The 21,014-nt window shown below is 48.8% G+C and overlaps 1 protein-coding gene across 4 annotated transcripts in view; it reads left to right on the top strand.

Moving 5' to 3' along the window:
- Positions 1-21,014, top strand: part of TRIO (trio Rho guanine nucleotide exchange factor) — a 244,562-nt gene that overhangs the window by 165,648 nt on the left and 57,900 nt on the right. For all 4 annotated transcript variants that reach the window (XM_064160782.1, XM_064160786.1, XM_064160785.1 and 1 more), the window contains exons 28-29: positions 14,351-14,643; positions 17,344-17,514. In XM_064160782.1, the coding sequence (XP_064016852.1) occupies positions 14,351-14,643; positions 17,344-17,514 (464 nt within the window). The remainder of the gene's footprint in view (positions 1-14,350; positions 14,644-17,343; positions 17,515-21,014) is intronic.

Below are 21,014 nucleotides of genomic sequence, written 5' to 3'. Positions count from 1 at the left end.
TCTTTTTTCTCTGCTTGTACAAAGTGTTCAGTGCTGCCCTGTGGAGCACTCATCTCTAAATTGGAAGGACGTGGATGTAATGGTTGGAGAGCAGCCAGGAAGAAAGGGACCTGGGGGTACTGGTTGATAGTAGCTGAAGATGAGCCAGCAGTGTGCCCAGGTGGCCAAGAGAGCCAATGGCATGTTGGCCTGGCTCAGGAACAGTGTGGCCAGTGGGACAAGGGAAGTTTTTCTTCCCTTGTAGTTAATACTGGTCAGACCACACCTTGAGTGCTGTGTCCAGTTCTGGGCCTCTCAATTCAAGAGAGATGTTGAGGTACTGGAAGGTGTCCAGAGAAGGGCAACAAAGCTGGTGAGGGGCCTGGAGCAGAGCCCTGTGAGGAGAGGCTGAGGGAGCTGGGGGTGTGCAGCCTGCAGCAGAGGAGGCTCAGGGCAGAGCTCATTGCTGTCTACACCTACTTGAAAGGAGGCTGTATCCAGGTGGGGTTGGTCTCTTCTCCCAGGCAAGCAGCAACAGAACAAGGGGACACAGTCTCAAGTTGTGGCAGGGTAGGTCTAGGCTGGATGTTAGGAGGAAGTTGTTGGCAGAGAGAGTGATTGGCATTGGAATGGGCTGCCCAGGGAGGTGGTGGAGTTGCCATTCCCGGACGTGTTGAAGCAAAGCCTGGCTGAGGCACTTAGTGCCATGGTCTGGTTGACTGGACAGGCCTGGGTGCTAGGTTGTACTGGCTGAGCTTGGAGATCTCTTCCAACCTGGTTGATTCTATGATTGTATTCTATGGTTCATGAGCAGAGCAGCCTTTCCCCAGCAACTGTTGGCATGAAGCAGTCCATTTTGCCTGCAGGTTTGGGAGTGCCTGCTCCAGTTGCTGGGAATATGCTGCTCTGCTCATGAAACACAGGAAGATGCTGCACCTTTGTTGTTCCACAGGTTGGCAGTTAACTCATGTATCATCCAGTTCAGCACAGCTTTGAAGAATATGGCAAAGAGGAACCACTTCTATCAGAATATGTTTTGTATCTAATTCTCTGTCAATCCTGGGAAAGTATTTTCTGACTGAGAGTGAAGAAATACTTTCAGTGGAGTGATTGGCATTGGAATGGGCTGCCCAAGGAGGTGGTGGAGTCTCCATCCCTGGAGGCGTTCAAGCAAAGCCTGGATGTGTTCAAGCAAAGCCTGGCTGAGGCACTTAGTGCCATGGTCTGGTTGACTGGCTAGGGCTGGGTGCTAGGTTGGACTGGCTGAGCCTGGAGGTCTCTTCCAACCTGGCTGATTCTATGATTCTACATAGCAAACCTTGCTACACAACCCTTTTTTCCTTGGGTTGTTCAAGAACATTTTGTCACTAAAACATGCTCAGAGGAAAAAAGAATATTCAGAAGTAAACCAAGACCAACATGGACTTTTAACACCAAAACAGACAGAATGAATTTGGGATGGCAAATCCCAACTGTGCCTCAAGCACAGTAAACTTTCTAGCAAGCTCGTTCCTGGAGGTGTTGAAGCAAAGCCTGGCTGAGGCTATAGGCGGGCGGGGGTTGGTCTCTTCTGCCAGGCAACCAGCAACAGAACAGCCTCAAGCTGTGCCAGGGGAGGTCTAGGCTGGATGTTAGGAGGAAGTTGTTGGCAGAGAGAGTGATTGGCATTGGAATGGGCTGCCCAGGGAGGTGGTGGAGTCGCTGTGCCTGGAGGTGTTGAAGCAAAGCCTGGCTGAGGCACTTAGTGCCATAGTCTGGTGGATTGGCCAGGGCTGGGTGCTAGGTTGGACTGGATGATCTTGGAGCTCTCTTCCAACCTGGTTGATTCTATGACTCTTAAGTGTCAGATTCCCTTTCAGAAAAGGATAAATGCAACAGAAGTCACTTTGAAGAGTAAAGAAAACCAATACACATATAACAATTGCACACAGCAACACCAGTCCAATGAAAATCCAAAGTCAATATAATCACCATTTGCCCGAGTAAAGAGAGCTTAGTAAGTCAATAAAGCATTGAAGAAAACCCCAACCCACAGCCAAAACCTAATGGCTAAGCTTTCCTTTGTGATTCATAGCCATGCTAAGAAAAGAAAGCCTGCAACTGCCTTTTCCCTCCAACTAAAATCCACATCTGTTGCTCTGGTGATGAGGTCAGAGTTCACTTAGAGTCCATAAATACCTTTTTGAAGCTAAAGCAGCAGGACAGGCAGCAGGAGTTCTGACCCCCTCAGACTAAAGTTACTTCCAAGGAACAGGCAAATTCTTGGGAGCGGAAGGGAAATGTGAATTGCTCATTCTAGTTCCAGCTTTCTTAGCACTAGAAACATGCACATCTGTGGTTAATAAACCAGTTTCCCCCCTAAAAAAGTAAATTAGCCATGTTAAACTAGTTGGTGACTTGAAATGCTCTGCTTCATATTAACTATTTCCATATTGCTGTTTCTAGAGTTTTAGTGTCTACAAGGAGTGCAAGGGGCTATGATATCCTGACTTCTTTACCTAGGGAATCAAACTAAATCTGTTTGGTGCCTGCTCTGCACTTCCAAAACCCAAAATGTTCCCAAGCCAAAACAAAGAGCGTTTCACATTCTCTGGACTATGAAGGAGGAATGAGACAAGGACTGAGAAATGGACCAAAGCAAAGCTAGTAACCCCAGCTGGTATATGATGCTGCCGCTGCAGACCTGCCATCTGCCACAGCTTTTAAGGGCTTGAAAAACCCCAGAGTAATTAACCAGTTGATTGCAAGGTTTGATGTGGGCACACAATGCATACTTGGGGACAAGTGCTGCTTGTTGATTCAAAACATCAGGAATGGTGTGGCCAGCAGGAGCAGGGAGGTCATTCTGCCCCTGCACTCTGCACTGGTTAGACCACCCCTTGAGTGCTGTGTTCAGTTCTGGGCCCCCCACTTTAGGAGGGACATTGAGATGCTGGAGTGTGTCCAGAGAAGGGCAACGAGGCTGGGGAGAGGCCTTGAGCACAGCCCTACGAGGAGAGGCTGAGGGAGCTGGGATTGGTTAGCCTGGAGAAGAGGAGGCTCAGGGGAGACCTCATTGCTGTCTACAACTACCTGAGGGGTGTTGTGGCCAGGAGGAGGTTGCTCTCTTCTCTCAGGTGGCCAGTGCCAGAACAAGAGGACACAGCCTCAGGCTATACCAGGGGAGATTTAGGCTGGAGGTGAGGAGAAAGTTCTTCCCTGAGAGAGTCATTGGACACTGGAATGGGCTGCCCGGGGAGGTGGTGGAGTCGCCGTCCCTGGAGCTGTTCAAGGCAGGACTGGACGTGGCACTTGGTGCCATGGTCTGGCCTTGAGCTCTGTGGTAAAGGGTTGGACTTGATGATCTGTGAGGTCTCTTCCAACCCTGATGATACTGTGATAAAACACAGGATGAACCATCTATGCTGATGCACTTACAAGCTTAATATGCAAACTGGAAACAGTTAAGAGTTCAGTGATCTCCCAGACCCATACCTACTTGCAAACATCTAGTTAGCTATTTTTCTTGAATCAGAGGGAGAAAAAGTATTTTACAAGCATCTAATGACAACAGTCCATGAAACCACACCTGCATGCAGCCATGAGACTGGTGAGAGCCGTTTACTACCTTCTAGAATTTGCAAAGATATGCTTTACTTCTTCCTGTGAAATGAACAAATGATATTTGTGCTCCTTGGTGAAGAATAGGTTCAGACAGTAGTGGTCAGATGAGGAGAATCCAACAGGTGGTATAACTGTCTAGTAACTTTTTTAAGTTGAAGTAATATTTGCATAAGCTCTTTGATGATCAGAGCAATTTGATGCTCAGAGGGCTGCAGCAGCTCTGCTATGAGCACAGACTGAAAGAGTTGGGGCTGTGCAGTCTGGAGCAGAGGAGGCTCCCAGGTGACCTTCTTGTGGCCTTCCAGGATCTGAAGTGGCTTACAAAAAAGCTGTGGAAGGACTTTTTAGGCTCTGAGGGAGTGACAGGACTGTAGGGAATGGAGTAAAGCTGGAAGTGGGGAGATTCAACCTGGATGTGAGGAGGAAGTTGCTGAGCATGAGAGTGGTGAGAGGCTGGAATGGGTTGCCCAGGGAGGTGGTTGAGGTCCCATGGCTGGGGGTGTTTAAGGCCAGGCTGGCTGAGGCTGTGGGCAGCCTGCTCTAGGGTAGGGTGTCCCTGGCCATAGCAGGGGGATTGGAACTGGCTGATCCTTGTGGTCCCTTCCAACTCTGGCTGATTCTCTGATTCACCATTTGTTATTAAAAGAGACTTTCGTTTAAACTTTTAAATCATTTCACATGCATTGCAGCTTGCACACTGACAGCTGTAAACACTACCACTACCTCGGAGCTAAACACCAACAAAATTCAGATGGAAAACAAATCTTGTTCTCAAATTGCTGGATAGCTTTGCATCCACACTTGTTTTTCTCTTGGTTGTTTTGTTGGGTTTTTTTTAAGAGCCAAGAACAGGAAAAAAACCAAAACCCACAACTCTCCCAGGTGAACAGAAGCACCTCTGTTTGTGCACCCTGGAATTCATAGAAACATAGAATCAGTCAGGGTTGGAAGAGACCTCCAAGATTATCCAGGCCAACCTAGCACCCAGCCCTGTCCAGTCAACCAGACCATGGCACTAAGTGCCTCAGCCAGGCTTTGCTTCAACACCTCCAGGCACAGCAACTCCACCACCTCCCTGGGCAGCCCATTCCAATGCCAATCACTCTCTCTGCCAGGAACTTCCTCCTAACATCCAGCCTAGACCTTCCCAGCCACAACTTGAGACTGTGTCCCCTTGTTCTGTTGCTGGTTGCCTGGGAGAAGAGCCCAACCCCACCTGGCTACAGCCTCCCTTCAGGTAGTTGTAGACAGGAAACCAAAACCAATTAACTCTAAGCAATCCCAAGCCTGGCAATCAATCAGAACAAGTCTCTATCCCTGAAATCTACAGACAGAAGTAGTACATAGGGATGGGGTGAGGGGGAATAAGACACACTCCTGTGGCTGTTCTCATCGTGAAGGTGAAAGGGCTGTGCACTTAAAAATGCCTGTATTGGATATTGATATTTTCTAGTACTTGCCTGTGGCAATGCCTCTACATAAAAACATGACCTTGAGCATGTAGGGTTTTTCATGCCTGAGCTCTAGTATTGTAACCTGTCTCCTGCCAAATGCAATGAGATCAAGAATAGGGGAATCTGGACTCCTATCAGGTGGGATGTGCTGCAAGAATGGACATAAAGAACTTCACTGGGAAAATACTTGCATAGAATAATTGTAGCCAGTACTGGCACAGACATATGAAGCTGAAGGGATGGAACCTTGCCAGGCTGGATGGGTGGGCAGAGGCCAGTAGGATGAGATTTAACAAGGCCCAGTGCAGGGTTCTACACCTTGGCCACAACAACCCCAAGCAGCACTAAAGGCTGGGGACAGAGTGGCTGAGAGCAGCCAGGAAGAAAGGGACCTGGGGTGCTGGTAGATAGTAGCTGAAGATGAGGCCGCAGTGTGCCCAGGTGGGCAGCAGAGCCAATGGCATCCTGGCCTGCATCAGGAACAGTGTGGGCAGCAGGACAAGGGAGGTTCTTCTGCCCCTGTGCTCAGCACTGGTCAGACCACAGCTTGAGTGCTGTGTCCAGTTCTGGGCTCCTCAATTCCAGAGAGATGTTGAGGTGCTGGAAGGTGTCCAGAGAAGGGCAACAAAGCTGGTGAGGGGCCTGGAACACAAACCCTATGAGGAGAGGCTGAGGGAGCTGGGGGTGTGCAGCCTGCAGAAGAGGAGGCTCAGGGCTGACCTCATTGCTGTCTACAGCTTGTGCCAGGAGAGGTCTCGGCTGGATGTCAGAAGGAAGTTGTTGTCAGAGAGAGTGATTGGCATTGGAATGGGCTGCCCAGGGAAGTGGTGGAGTCACTGTCCCTGCAGGTGTTGAAGCAAAGCCTGGCTGAGGCATTTGGTGCCATGGTCTGGTTGATTGGCCAGGGCTGGGTGCTAGGTTGCACTGGCTGAGCTTGGAGGTCTCTCCCAACCTGGCTGATTCTATGATTCTACACAATTAAGGAGGGGTGAAAACTCAAGTCTGATCTCTGAAGAGTCTCGTGGGCTGGTAACCTGTTCAGGTTAACACTGGTGATGTTTTTTGCTTGGTTGTTTTGGTTTGGGTTGGTTGTTTTTTAACACAATTTGATGTTTAAACTGATGCTTATATGGCAGTGCAGGATTTTCATTCACTTTAAACTTTCCCTTCTCTCCCAGTGCTTTCCTGCCTTAAAGAGCAAATGATAGAACTGTGGTCTCATTTTACTGCACTGCTTACACTTTGTCCACTTTTATGATTCCCTAAAGCCCTAATAACAATTCAGTAAGTACTTCATATTAAATCATGCAGAAGAGAAGATGAGGAGCAGGTCCATGTTGCATGCCAAATGAAAACTAATGCTGTGTGGGAGGAGATGGCTAAAGTATGTGCTGCAAAACATGTCTGGGTGACATTGTTTTGTCTCTTACATCCTCTCTACTTGAGCAAAGTGTACATATTTCTTCCTGCTCTCTTCCCTCCTCCTGCCCACAAACTCTTGGCTGAGCTGGAGTAAGTGTAGGAGTGGCACAGCAAGAGTGCAGTCAGACAGAAATATTCTCTCCCACAGTTCCAGGGCTGTGCAGTGTTCTGCTTGGTTTAACAGGACATTTGCTGGTTAAGAAGAGCTGGTTACCAAAAGGATGGGTGAGAAGTTGGGGAGGTGGAGCATGGGTTTTATAAAAAGGAAAAAAAACCCTATTCATTAACTCTCTGTGATGGTTTGGATGTTCCCTGCCCTCCCACACTTAAGAAAATCACCCAGACTAGACTCAGCAGCTCTGGAAAATAGAACAAAGCTTTATACTTACAGCTCAGCACAAGACACAAGCAGGTATTTACAGTATCTGCAGTTATAGACAGAAATAGACAAGTTAAAAAGCAATGCAGAAACACAACAGCCCTGCCAGAAACCAGAGTCCCCAGGAGGGGCTCCAACTGCCCTTCCACCTTCTCCCACTCCCCTACCTTACCCCAGACATTGCCTTATGCCCTAAGGAAGAATGGAGGGAAACTTGCCTGCTGTGATGGTTTGGGTGTTCCCTACCCTCTCACACTTCAGAAAATCACCCAGACTAGGCTCAGCAGCTCTGAAAAAACTGAATGAAGCTTCTTATTTACAGCTCAGCACAATACACAGGCAGGTATTTACAATATCTACAGCTAGAGACAGAAATAGACAAGTTAAAAAATAAGACAAACACAACAGCCCTCCCAGAAACCAGAGTCCCCAGGAGGGGCTCCCAACCACCCTGCCACCTTCTCCCCACCCCTCTACCTTAACTCAGACTTTGCCTTACATTCAAGGTGATTTCGAGGGTTGGACAAGGGGGTTAGGAAGCAGATGGATTAGTCAGTCAGTAAGTTAGAGAGAGAGAAGCTCCTGCAGCCCCAAAGACAGAGAGGAAACAACTCCCTTATCTATGTTTGTGTTCTTGTTCTTACCCATCTCAGCAAGCCTATGAGTGCAGCAGCCATCACCACTGTTTCCTTTTCACAGCCCATCAGCTAATTCTCCTCACCAAAATATCCCAGCTAGGCTCAAACTGGCACATGCTGTCACTAACATTAATTACTGGGTAAGGAGGGAACAACCACCCTCCCTTTCACCTTCTTCCCACCCCTGCTACCTAGGTTTGTTTCTTGTTCTTATGCCTCTCTGTGTTATCTGTGTTTGTGTTACTGTTTTTATTCCTCTCAGCAAGCCTATGAGTGCAGCAGACATCAGCATTGGTTCCTTTGCACAGCCTTTAATCTAATTCCTCTCACCAGAATATCCCAGCTAGGCTCAAACTGGCACATGCTGTCACTAACATTAATTACTGGGTAAGGAGGGAACAACCACCCTCCCTTTCACCTTCTTCCCACCCCTGCTACCTAGGTTTGTGTTCTTGTTCTTATACCTCTCTGTGTTATCTGTGTTTGTGTTAACTGTTTTTATGCCTCTCAGCAAGCCTATGAGTGCAGCAGATGTCACCATTGGTTCCTTTGCACAGCCTGTCATCTAATTCCTCTCACCAGAATATCCCAGCTAGGCTCAAACTAGCACATGCTGTCACTAACATTAATTACTGGGTAAGGAGGGAACAATCACCCTTTCACCTTCTTCCCACCCCTCTTATCTATGTTTGTGTTCTTCTTCTTACCCATCTCAGCAAGCCTATGAGTGCAGCAGCCATCACCATTGTTTCCTTTGCACAGCCTATCAGCTAATTCCTCTCACCAGCATATCCCGGCCAGGCTCAAACTAGCACATTGTTAAATGCTTAATAGTTATGTTTATGTAGAGTAAAATGTATGTAATCAGCTACAGCACCACCATACTGTGCTTTATCTTAGAAAGGAGGAACTGGAGAGGAATACAACAGATAAAAAGAGTACTGAGCAGTATATGTTGGGTTTCTGTGAAGAATGAATGGCTTTTTCTTTCCCTTTCCTGGAAACAAGTGAATGTGCTCTATCATAGGTGCATGGAAGGAACTTGCATAAACTGTTGTTGGCAGGAAAAAATATGCTGGTTTGAGCCTAGCTGGGATATTTTGGTGAGAGGAAGTAGCTGATAGGCTGTGAAAAGGAAACAGTGGTGATGGCTGCTGCACTCATAGGCTTGCTGAGATGGGTAAGAACAAGAACATAAATGTAGATAAGAGAGTTTCTCTCTGGGCTTTGTGGGCTGCACTTCTCTCTCTAACCTGCCTGTGACTAATCCTTCTGCTTCCTAACCCCCCTGGCCAATCCTCCAAACTACCTTGTGCATAAGACAAAGTCTGATGTAAGGGAGAGGGGTGGGAAGAAGGTGGCAGGGTGGTTGGGAGCCCCTCCTGGGGACTCTGGTTTCTGGCAGGGCTGTTGTGTTTCTGCATTACTTTTGAACTTGTCTATTTCTGTCTCTAGCTGTAGATACTGTAAATACCTGCTTGTGTATTGTGCTGAGCTGATGTTTTAGTTAACATAGAATCAACCAGGTTGGAAGAGACCTCCAAGATCGTCCAGTCCAACCTAGCACCCAGCCCTATCCAGTCAACTAGACCATGGCACTAAGTGCCTCATCCAGGCTTTTCTTGAAGACCCCCAGGGACGGTGCCTCCACCACCTCCCTGGGCAGCCCATTCCAATGCCAATCACTCTCTCTGTGAAGAACTTCTTCCTAACATCCAGCCTATACTTACCCTGGCACAACTTGAGACTGTGTCCCCTTGTTCTATTGCTGGTTACCTGGGAGAAGAGGCCACCCCCCACCTGGCTACAATGCCCCTTCAGGTAGTTGTAGACAGTAATAAGATCACCCCTGAGCCTCCTCTTCTCCAGGCTAAACAGGCCCAGCTCCCTCAACCTCTCCTCATAGGATTTGTGCTCCAGGCCCCTCACCAGCTTTGTTGCCCTTCTCTGGACATGTTCCAGCACCTCAACATCTCTCTTGAATTGAGGGGCCCAGAACTGGACACAGCACTCAAGGTGTGGCCTGACCAGTGCTGAGTACAGGGGAAGAATAACCTCCCTTGTCCTACTGGCCACACTGTTCCTGATGCAGGCCAGGATGCCATTGGCTCTCTTGGCCACCTGGGCACACTGCTGCCTCATCTTCAGCTACTATCTATCAGTACCCCCAGGTCCCTTTCCTCCTGGCTGCTCTCAGCCACTCTGGCCCCAGCCTGTAGTGCTGCTTGAGGTTATTGTGGCCAAAGTGCAGAACCCTGCACTTGGCCTTGTTAAATCTCATCTCATTGGCCTCTGCCCACCCATCCAGCCTGGCCAGGTCCCTCTGCAGGGCTCTCCTACCTTCCAACAGATCAACACCTGCTCCTAGCTTGGTGTCATCTGCAAACTTACTGATGCTGGACTCAATCCCCTCATCCAGATCATCAATAAAGATATTGAACAGGACTGGGCCCAGCACTGATCCTTGGGGAACACCACCAGTGACAGCTGCCAACTGGATGTGGCACCATTCACCACCACTCTCTGAGCTCTGCCATCCAGCCAGTTCTTGATCCAGCACAGAGTGAATCTGTCCAAACCATGAGCTGCCAGCTTGGCCAGGAGCTTCTTGTGGCAGACAGTGTCAAAGGCTTTGCTGAAGTCTAAGTAGACTCCATCCACAGCCTTCCCCACATTCACCAGGCAGTAACCTGATCATAAAAGGAGATCAGGTTGGTCAGGGAGGACCTGCCCTTCCTAAACCCATGCTGGCTGGGCCTGATCCCTTGGCCATCCTGTAGGTGCTGTGTGATGGCACCCAAGATGACCTGTTCCATGACCTTGCCTGGCACTGAGGTCAGGCTCACAGGTCTGTAGTTTTCTGGCTCCTCCTTACGACCCTTCTTGTGTATGGGAATCACATTGGCAGCTTCCAGTCTTCAGGGACCTCTCCAGTGAGCCAGGACTGCTGATAAATAATGGAGAGTGGCTTGGCCAGCTCAGCTGCCAGCTCTCTCAGCACCCTAGGGTGGATCCCATCCGGTCCCATGGACTTGTGAGGATCCAAATGACGCAGCAGGTCCCTTACTGCTTCCTCATGGATTAGAGGGGGACTGTACTGGTCCCTGACTCCATCCACCACTTCAGGAGTCCAGCTGTCCTGGAGACAACCTGTCCCACTAGTGAAGATTGAGGCAAAGAAGGTGTTAAGCACCTCTGCCTTTTCCTCATCCTTTGTCACTATGTTCCCCTCTCTATCTAACAAGGACTGGAGGTTGTAGCTGTAACTATAAAGCTTCATTCTTCAAGTTCCATCTCAGCTGAGTCTAGTCTGGGTGATTTTCTTAAGGGGGGGGGGGGGGGGGGGGGAAGGGAACACCCAAACCATCACAGAAATATATACAAGTGAAAGAAGCATTTGGCTGAGTGCTTATACTCGAGTTTGGGAGGCTTGAGAGCAAAGTCATTTAGTGTCTGCTTTAAGAAGCTTGTTGACAAGACCACTAGCACTGTTTTCTCCTCTGCCATGTTCCACTAGCAGAATAGCAGGTTATTGAAATGCTCCTCAGCCCATACTTGCCGATAAGAGTGCACCTGAGGGATGGCCAAGGGCTCAGGTCCAGCCAGCATGGGTTTAGGAAGGGCAGATCCTGCCTTTCTAACCTGATCTCCTTCTATGATCAGGTGACTGCTTGGTGGATGTGGGGAGGCCTGTGGATGTGGTCTGTCTGGACTTCAGCAAGGCCTTTGACACTGTCCCCCACAGCAAACTGCTGGCTAAGCTGTCAGTCCATGGCTTGGATGGCAACACTCTGTGCTGGGTTAGGAACTGGCTGGAGGGACAAGCCCAGAGAGTGGTGGTGAATGGTGCCACATCCAGCTGGCAGCTGTCACTAGTGGTGTCCCTCAGGGATCAGTGCTGGGCCCCATCCTCTTTAATATCTTCATAGATGATCTGGATGAGGGCATGGAGTCAGTCATCAGCAAGTTTGCAGATGACACCAAGCTGGGGGCAGATGTGACTGGGTTGGAGGGCAGAAGGGCTCTGCAGCAGGACCTTGACCGCCTGGACAGATGGGCAGAGTCCAAGGGGATGGTGTTCAATAGCTCCAAGTGCAGGGTGCTGCACTTTGGCCACAGCAACCCCATGCAGAGATACAGGCTGGGGTGGGAGTGGCTGAGAGCAGCCAGACAGAGAGGGATCTGGGGGTGCTGATTGATACCTGCCTGAACATGAGCCAACAGTGTGCCCAGGTGGCCAAGAGAGCCAGTGGCATCCTGGCCTGCATCAGGAATGGTGTGGCCAGCAGGAGCAGGGAGGTCATTCTGCCCCTGTACTCTGCACTGGTTAGACCACACCTTGAGTGCTGTGTTCAGTTCTGGGCCCCCCAGTTTAGGAGGGACATTGAGATGCTTGAGCGTGTCCAGAGAAGGGCAACGAGGCTGGGGAGAGGCCTTGAGCACAGCCCTAGGAGGAGAGGCTGAGGGAGCTGGGATTGGTTAGCCTGGAGAAGAGGAGGCTCAGGGCAGACCTCATTGCTGTCTACAACTACCTGAGGGGAGGCTGTGGCCAGGAGGAGGTTGCTCTCTTCTCTCAGGTGGCCAGCACCAGAACAAGAGGACACAGCCTCAGGCTGTGCCAGGGGAGATTTAGGCTGGAGGTGAGGAGAAAGTTCTTCCCTGAGAGAGTCATTGGACACTGGAATGGGCTGCCCGGGGAGGTGGTGGAGTCGCCGTCCCTGGAGCTGTTCAAGGCAGGACTGGACGTGGCACTTGGTGCCATGGTCTGGCCTTGAGCTCTGTGCTAAAGGGTTGGACTTGATCTGTGAGGTCTCTTCCAACCCTGATGATACTGGGATACTGGGATACTGTGATATGATAGTATGACTTCTGAAAGAGGACACCCAATAAAAGATGTACGATACGATGGAGTTGAGTTTGGTGCAAGAACAAGGTAAAGGTTTACGAGGTCCAACAGGAGATCATTTGGATTCCTGTGCAGAGCTTGCAGATGGTTGTGAGTTCTGTTTGGAATTCTTTTTATAAGCAGACCACTTTTTGTTTGGGTTTTTTTTTTAAGTAAAAAAAATGTGTCCTGCTGATGGCTGTGTTCTCATGTATGTGTTGAGGACCCTGAAACAGTCGCTCAGGGGCCTTGGGGGGTACTCAGACAGCAAGCTAAAAAATGTTGTTCCAGATAATTAACTTCTTCCTTATGTTTCCTGTTTCAATAAGAAAATCCTGTGGCAGTTTTGTAGTGCTGCTATCCCAAGATTTAGAGACAAGACCAACTTGTGTTATTCCAGACCTGCTTTTGGTAAATATGTAAGATTTAAAGCTTTGAAATGAAGTGGCATTGTAGGAAGTTTCCCTACCCATGTGCTGCAAAGCTGCAGCTGTGGCTGTAGATGAATCCTAATTCTAGGTGACTTGTTTTAAACTGGAGAAGAGGAGGCTCCAAGGTGACCTTATTGAGGCCTTTCAGTATCTGAAGGAGGACTCAAAAAAAGCTGTGAAGGGACTTTTTAGGCTCTGAGAGAGTGACAGGGCTGGGGGAAATGGAGCAAAGGTAGAGTTGGGGAGAGGCAGCCTGGACATGAGGAGGAAGTTGAGCATGAGGGTGGTGAGAGGCTGGAATGGGTTGCCCAGGGAGGTGGTTGAGGCCCCATGGCTGGAGGTGTTTAAGGCCAGGCTGGCTGAGGCTGTGTGCAGCCTGCTCTAGGGTAGGGTGTCCCTGGGCATGGCGGGGGGGTTGGAACTGGCTGATCCTTGTGGTCCCTTCCAACCCTGACTGATTCTAAGATTCTATGAAACTGTTAGCAGAGGTGTTGTTGGACTGAAATTGTGCTTTATCAAGTTTATCTTCTGCTTTATGGGAAGATGATGGAAGTGGTGGTTAATAGAGATTTTTATATCTTTGTTCATGCAGTGTATGCTACAGGAGTCCTTGATGTTGGAGCTGACATATCTTAATGGTCTTGTGTCTGGATCAGGAGCAGTGTGGGCAGCAGGACAAGGGAGGTTATTCTGCCCCTGTACTCTGCACTGGTCAGACCACACCTTGAGTGCTGTGTCCAGTTCTGGGCTCCTCAATTCAAGAGAGATGTTCAGGTGCTGGAAGGTGTCCAGAGAAGGGCGACGAGGCTGGGGAGGGGCCTGGAGCACAAACCCTATGAGGAGAGGCTGAGGGAGCTGGGGGTGTGCAGCCTGCAGCAGAGGAGGCTCAGGGGAGACCTCATTGCTGTCTACAACTACCTGAGGGGTGGTTGTGGCCAGGAGGAGGTTGCTCTCTTCTCTCAGGTGGCCAGCACCAGAACAAGAGGACACAGCCTCAAGCTGTGCCAGGGGAGATTTAGGCTGGAGGTGAGGAGAAAGTTCTTCCCTGAGAGAGTCATTGGACACTGGAATGGGCTGCCCGGGGAGGTGGTGGAGTCGCCGTCCCTGGAGCTGTTCAAGGCAGGACTGGACGTGGCACTTGGTGCCATGGTCTGGCCTTGAGCTCTGTGGTAAAGGGTTGGACTTGATGATCTGTGAGGTCTCTTCCAACCCTGATGATACTGTGATACTGGGATACTGTGATACTGGGATACTGTGATACAGGCTGTGACAGGGAACCTATGGGGATGTCTGCCATGTAAATGTGGATTATAATTGAGGCAGGAGGTACTTAATGAAGCTTGGCTGTTACGAGCATATAAATGGTGCTTATGCGTGGGTGGCCACATGCAGCATGAGCACTGATGATTGTGGTGTCATTAACACCAGGTTACCTCAAAGAGTCTGGTCAGTTCATCCCTAAGTCTAGTTTGATGTCCATTATTACATGTATCATTCCCCTTGTTTCTCACTTAAATCAGTATTTCAGCTTTAAAATGCTCCCCTTTTCCTTTCTGCAGACTCCCTCTCCGTTTCCAGCAATGATGCCAGTCCTCCTGCTTCGGTGACCTCCCTTCAGCCTCACATGATCGGTGCCCAGAGCTCCCCAGGCCCCAAGCGCCCTGGCAACACTCTGAGGAAGTGGCTCACCAGTCCCGTAAGGCGTCTCAGCAGCGGCAAAGCGGACGGGCACGTCAAGAAACTGGCCCACAAGCACAAGAAGAGCAGAGAGGTTCGTAAGAGTGCCGATGCAGGCTCTCAGAAGGACTCTGATGACAGCGCAGCAACACCCCAAGATGAAACCGTTGAAGAGGTAAGTGTTTGGGCAGCCTACCAAGCAACCAGCAATAGAACAAGGGGACACAGTCTCAAGTTGTGCCAGGGTAGGTCTAGGCTGGATGTTAGGAAGAAGTTCTTCACAGAGAGAGTGATTGGCATTGGAATGGGCTGCCCAGGGAGGTGGTGGAGGCACCGTCCCTGGGGGTCTTCAAGAAAAGCCTGGCTGAGGCACTTAGTGCCATGGTCTAGTTGACTGGATAGGGCTGGGTGCTAGGTTGGACTCGATGATCTTGGAGGTCTCTTCCAACCTGGTTGATTCTATGATTCTATGATTCTATGATTTGGAAGGACAACAAGCTGTCAGGTGGAGGTTGTCTTCCCAGTTTGCTGTCTAGCAGCTGAGCAGAGCGGCACCATGTGCTCCCCTCCTGCGGGCAAAGCCGCGCAGACCAATACCATCAGAGCGATGCCACATGGGCTCCACAGGCTCAACGTGGATCCCACCAAAGACCTTTATTGTTCATTCTGACTCCATTTGTATAGTCTTGAGCATAGAGCACACACCTACACATGGGCATAACCTAGGCAAGCACAGCCCAGTCTCTTACATACACCACACCTTGTGTTTCTCATTACCCAGGTGTCCACTGTCTCTTCTCTCCCCCACATAAGGCATCCTGAAGCTGTGGGAACCAAGGTGGAAATGCTCAGCCTGCTCGTTATTGTTCCTTGTACTGCTACATGTTTGTCACACAGGCAAACTCCTCGTGGCCCCTTCTCAGAATTCACAGCAACTCTTGCTAATCAGCTAAGAAGGCAGGATTGCTCACCTGTCCATTCCCTGGAAGGAATTCCTCTACACTCGTTCCTGGTGACTGCCATACCCAACATAAGTGCCATGCCAGGCACACTTTGAGCACTTCTGCATGGAGGGCATTAACAAAGCTCTGCGGGGAAGGATCACAGTATCACAGTATCATCAGGGTTGGAAGAGACCTCACAGATCATCAAGTCCAACCCTTTACCACAGAGCTCAAGGCCAGACCATGGCACCAAGTGCCACGTCCAGTCCTGCCTTGAACAGCTCCAGGGACGGCGACTCCACCACCTCCCCGGGCAGCCCATTCCAGTGTCCAATGACTCTCTCAGGGAAGAACTTTCTCCTCACCTCCAGCCTAAATCTCCCCTGGCACAGCTTGAGGCTGTGTCCTCTTGTTCTGGTGCTGGCCACCTGAAAGAAGAGAGCAACCTCCTCCTGGCCACAACCTCCCCTCAGGTAGTTGTAGACAGCAATAAGGTCTGCCCTGAGCCTCCTCTTCTCCAGGCTAACCAATCCCAGCTCCCTCAGCCTCTCCTCGTAGGGCTGTGCTCAAGGCCTCTCCCCAGCCTCGTCGCCCTTCTCTGGACACGCTCAAGCATCTCAATGTCCCCTTGTTCTGTTGCTGGTTGTCTGGCAGAAGAGACCAACCCCCACCTGGCTACAGCCTCCCTTCAGGTAGCTGTAGGCAGCAATGAGCTCTGCCCTGAGCCTCCTGTTCTTCAGGCTGCACACCCCCAGCTCCCTCAGCCTTTCCTCACAGGGCTGTGGTCCAGGCCCCTCCCCATCCTTGCTGCCCTTCTCTGGATACCTTCCAGCACCTGAACATCTCTCTTGAATTGAGTAGCCCAGAACTGGACACAGCACTCAAGGTGTGGCCTGACCAGTGCTGGATACAGGGCCAGAATAACTTCTCTTATCCTGCTGGCCACACTGCTCCTGATCCAGGCTAGGATCAGTTTCAGCCAATGTCATACAGAAAAGTGGTCTCAGCTGCCCAATTAATTAGTACTTTTTCTTGCTCACATCTTATTTTGCTTCAGGCTTGGAAGATCAGTGAAGTTATACAGTAAATGGAAGGAAGGGAAAGAAATAGGAGACTTGGCAGCATGACAAATTCAGAGATTGCATTTGAGAAAGAATATTGACCTCTGCCCCTGAATGCTGGGCTGTAGAAAGACTCTCTGTAATGCAGTTGTGGGATCATGTAGGAGGTATCTGTTGCTCTGTGGGTGAGGGAAAACTGTGCCTTAAAGTCAGAAGACAACAATAAGCATCTATCCTGTCTCACTTTAAAATCAAGATCATTTAGAGTAAACTTTGGCTAACTGACATTATAGATCCCTGTATAACTGGAAGGACTGTCTTACAGCTGTAAAAAATATGCAAGCAGGCTGCTCTCACTACTTCAAGGAGGAGGGAGGAAGAATAATGGGTAAAATACTTCATATTGTAATAGGGTGGTGTTTATATCCTTTGGAATTCTTACTGTGAGGGTTGGTATCTCAGGTACAAAGCCTATGAGTTGCTAAGAGGAATGTGGCTCTTTCCAGAACTGAGCTTGGAAAGCAAGCATGGCTCTGGTAACACTTCAGTAGATTTCAGACTGAATGCCTTGTTCTCAGTGTCTCAGTCCATCTGCTTTCATAGAACACTGAAAACTATCTTTGGCACTTGGTTTTTTTTTTCCCTGGTGTTGAGAAGCTGCACTGTGTTTGTACCATCGTGGAATTGTCAGGGTTGGAAGGGACCATGAGGATCATCTGGTTCCACCCCACCCTCCCCGGGCAGGGACACTTTCTATTAGATCATCTTAACTTGTTGCAAGAGAAGTGAATCTACTGAACAAATGTGTGACAGCAAGCTTCATGCTGAGGAGAAAATAACTGAACTTGAATGTCTTGTTTTTCTTTACAGAGAGGTCGGAATGAGGGGCTGAGCAGTGGCACTCTGTCCAAGTCATCCTCTTCAGGCATGCAGAGCTGTGGAGAGGAGGAGGGTGAAGAAGGAGCAGATGCTGTACCACTTCCTCCTCCAATGGCAATTCAGCAACACAGTCTTCTCCAGCCTGACTCACAGGATGATAAGGTAGGAGGAAGAAGAAGCAGAGAAAGGTTTGTGTTAGGACAGCCTCTGTTTGTGTGCATTTTTCTTCCATTTCACAAAGACTGTCATGTACTTAATGCAGCTTTATGGTAGGCAAAAGTAACTGCTGTGCCACTTTAAATAGCACTGAAAGGTTTTCCTGTGGAAAGAGTATGACTGAAATGCTTCTCTCTTTTAAAAAACACAAATGCAGAGTTGTTTCTACTAGCACTTGAAATGTGAAAATGGGCCACTTTGTTTGGAAGCCTCTTTGCATCAGATGCCCTCTTTATTGGTTTATAATCATACCTTTGATTACTGAGGTTAAAATATTGTATGCAAATAAGTTTTATCAGGAGAAACTGTAACACCTGTTCATGACCTTTTTAGATGATAGGCTGTTCACCAAGCCCTGCTACTTTGGATAGCCTCAGATAAGAGGGGAAAAAAGGTCTGTGTACATCTGTTTAAGGAGCTGTTCACATCAACTCTGAAGTGTGGGGATTTTCTTGGCTTTTTTCCCCTCTTCTTTGGTGAGGGGAGAGCCTAAGAAAAAGGTGTACTAAAAAAAGTTAGTATCCAAACGAGGGTAACAATCCAGCTGCTTTTCACAAAGGCTCCTTAAAATTGAGGGTGAAAATTTGGCATTATAATGCAGTTCTAGATGTAGGGAGGTCTTAGTTGGACATAATCTTTTTCTCTTGAATGTTAATGATGTTCATACCTTGAGAAGGCTTATTTCAGTTCTCAGCTTGGATCAAACCCATCAGGGACAAAGTATCAATCCTGAAAACAGAGGGTTTAGAATGGAAACACCCTGGACTTGTGCAGCACATAGGCACATTGCTGTTTTCTTCCCATTTTGCTGCTGAAAAGCTTTACCTCTTGTAATCTGTGGCACTGAATGCTGTTAGTGGGTTTTATGGCTGGCTACTCACTGTTCTCAGTGATGCAGATGTTACTGATAACTTTGATCTTTATTCCTGAGTGTGTTTCTTCTTTTTAAAAGCACTGCCTTTCAGCAGGAATCTCATCCCTGGAGCTGTCATTTGTAGGGTCAAAATGCCTGCTTTCCCTGCTCTGCATACATTTGGTTCCCACTTCTGTTCTGAATTGAGAAAGTGTAACCCAGGAGTTGAGGAGTTACTCTCTGGGGAAATATTCCTGAAATAAAACAAGCTAAAAGAAGCCAGGCTTTAGAGCTGAGAGAATGTTTTATTGATAGAAAACAATAATCTATATTTAAGACCTAAACATTGAATAAAAATAATGCTGGTTATAATATCTTCAAGCTCCTGGTGATAAGCTGACATATTTGCATGTCTCTTAAGTGGTATTAAATATATCTATATCTATATCTATATATATACACACATACATATATATATATGCAAGTGTGATGGTTTGGCTTTTCCCCACCCCCAACACATACTTAGGAAAATCACCCAGACTAGACTCAGTCAATCTGGAAATTGCAGAGTGAAGCTTTATATTTACAGCTCAGCACAATACACAAGCAGGTATTTACAATATCTACAGCTAGAGACAGAAATAGACAAGTTAAAAAGTAATACAGAAACACAACAGCCCTGCCAGAAACCTGAGTCCCCCGGAGGGGCTCCCAACCACCCTTCCACCTTCTTCCCACCCCTCTACCTTACCCCAGAACATTGCCTTACATTCAAAGTGAGTTTGGAGGATCAGCAGCAGAACCTCTTTTGCTGCAACTTACACCCATTGCTCCTTGTCCTATCCCAGGCAGCAGTGAGCAGAGCCTGTCCCCTGCTCCTGGCAGCCCTCAGATACTTATAAACACTTATCAGATCCCCTCTCAGTCTTCTCTTCTCCAGCCTAAGCAGCCCCAGGGCCCTCAGCCTCTCCTCATCAGGCAGTGCCCTCCAGTCCCCTCATCATCCTCGCAGCCCTCCACTGGACCCTCTCCAGCAGATCCCTGTCCCTCTGAAACAGGGCAGCCCAAAACTGAACACAGGATTCAAGATGAGGTCTCGGCAGGGTAGAGTTGAAGGGGAGGAGAATCTCCCTTGTTCTGCTGGACACACTCTGCCTAATACAGCCCAGGATCCCATTGGCCTCCTTGGCCACAGGGGCACATTGGTCCTGGTAACTTGTTAGCCACCAGCACCTCCAGGTCCCTCTCCACAGGGCTGCTCTCCAGCAGTCACCTCCCAGCCTGTACTGGTGCAGTTTGTTATTCCTCCCCAGGTGCAGGACTCTGCACTTGTGCTTGTTGAACCTCATCTGGTTCCTCTGTGCCCAGCTCTCAGTCTGCCCAGGTCACTCTGAATGGCCACACAGCCTTCAGCTGTATCAGCCAAGCCTCCCAGAGGAAAATGGGCTTTGCTAATATATTTGCCTTGATAAAACAAGAACAGTTATGTGAAGGGATATCTTTTTAACTTAATGTTTGCTCACTTCTTTATTTCTGATGCAAAGCCATACCCTTATTACAGCAGAGAAGGAGACTTTTGAGTAGCTTTGAATCCCCAGTCAATTCTGCTTTCACTTCTTCAGAGGTTACCATGCACCCACTGCAGTAAAACCATGTTGGGACAGCTTTCCCAGTAGTTTAAACTGGATTGTGCAAAGTCCTCATAGAAGTTAAAATTTGGTAGAGCTAATGCTAAACCATGATTTTTCAGAACATAGAAGTGGTGATTCTTCTGTAGTGCATTGTTTTTGTGCAGCATCTGTCCTACTGCCTGGTGGGAGGCAAAAAAAGTCTGGTCATGAGGCAAAAATGTCCTGTTGTGGCAGCCTGGGAGGTTGTGTGTGTCTCCCTAAAGACTCCAAAACGTACCACTCATTTCCAGTGCCTAAAGCAAACGTTTTATTGGATCACAGAAGCAAGAGCAAAGTTTTACTCAGCAGAAGTCAGTTGGCTCTATTGATGAGTTACTGATTGATGAGAGGCTTGCAAACAAATTCCTGGTTGTCTGCCTTCTGGGTGGAGTCCTCCTTCACATTCCTGCAACACTCAGTGGTTTCTTGGGTTGCTCAGATCCTCTGGATCCCAGGGAATGTCTCCTCCCTTTTGTGACCTCAGAGGCTTGGCTTTCAGTTAAGCCTCACTGCAAGCATTTCTTCCTTCCAGGTCTCCTGGACTGTACTCAATCCTGGAAACTCCCTGCACACTGGGTTTCTCCCTCCCTGCCTGGCCTGCTGTGGGCTGCAGCAGCATCTCTCACCAGCATATGCTGCCTTGTTCCTTCAACCCTTTCTTGTTTGCTGGACAAGGGGTGTATTCTGCTCCCAGAGTGCAGGATGGTCAGCAGGCAGACTGACCTCTGCAGCACATCCTTTGCAGCTAATATGTGCTATAACCACCCAAACTGGAAGCTAACCAGTTTTGGTGTTTACCAAGTCATGTCCCACACAGAGTAATAACAGGGAGAAGGGATCTCACCCACGCTGGAATCCAGCACTGTCAGTGTTTAGTAAGGCTAATCTGAGCTCCACATCCAAAGTTAAAACCTGCATACAAG

The sequence above is a fragment of the Pogoniulus pusillus genome, chromosome 21 (genome assembly GCF_015220805.1).
Source record: "Pogoniulus pusillus isolate bPogPus1 chromosome 21, bPogPus1.pri, whole genome shotgun sequence".
In the NCBI taxonomy this organism is placed as follows: Eukaryota; Metazoa; Chordata; class Aves; order Piciformes; family Lybiidae; genus Pogoniulus; species Pogoniulus pusillus.
This window is presented reverse-complemented; position numbering and strand designations above follow the sequence as displayed.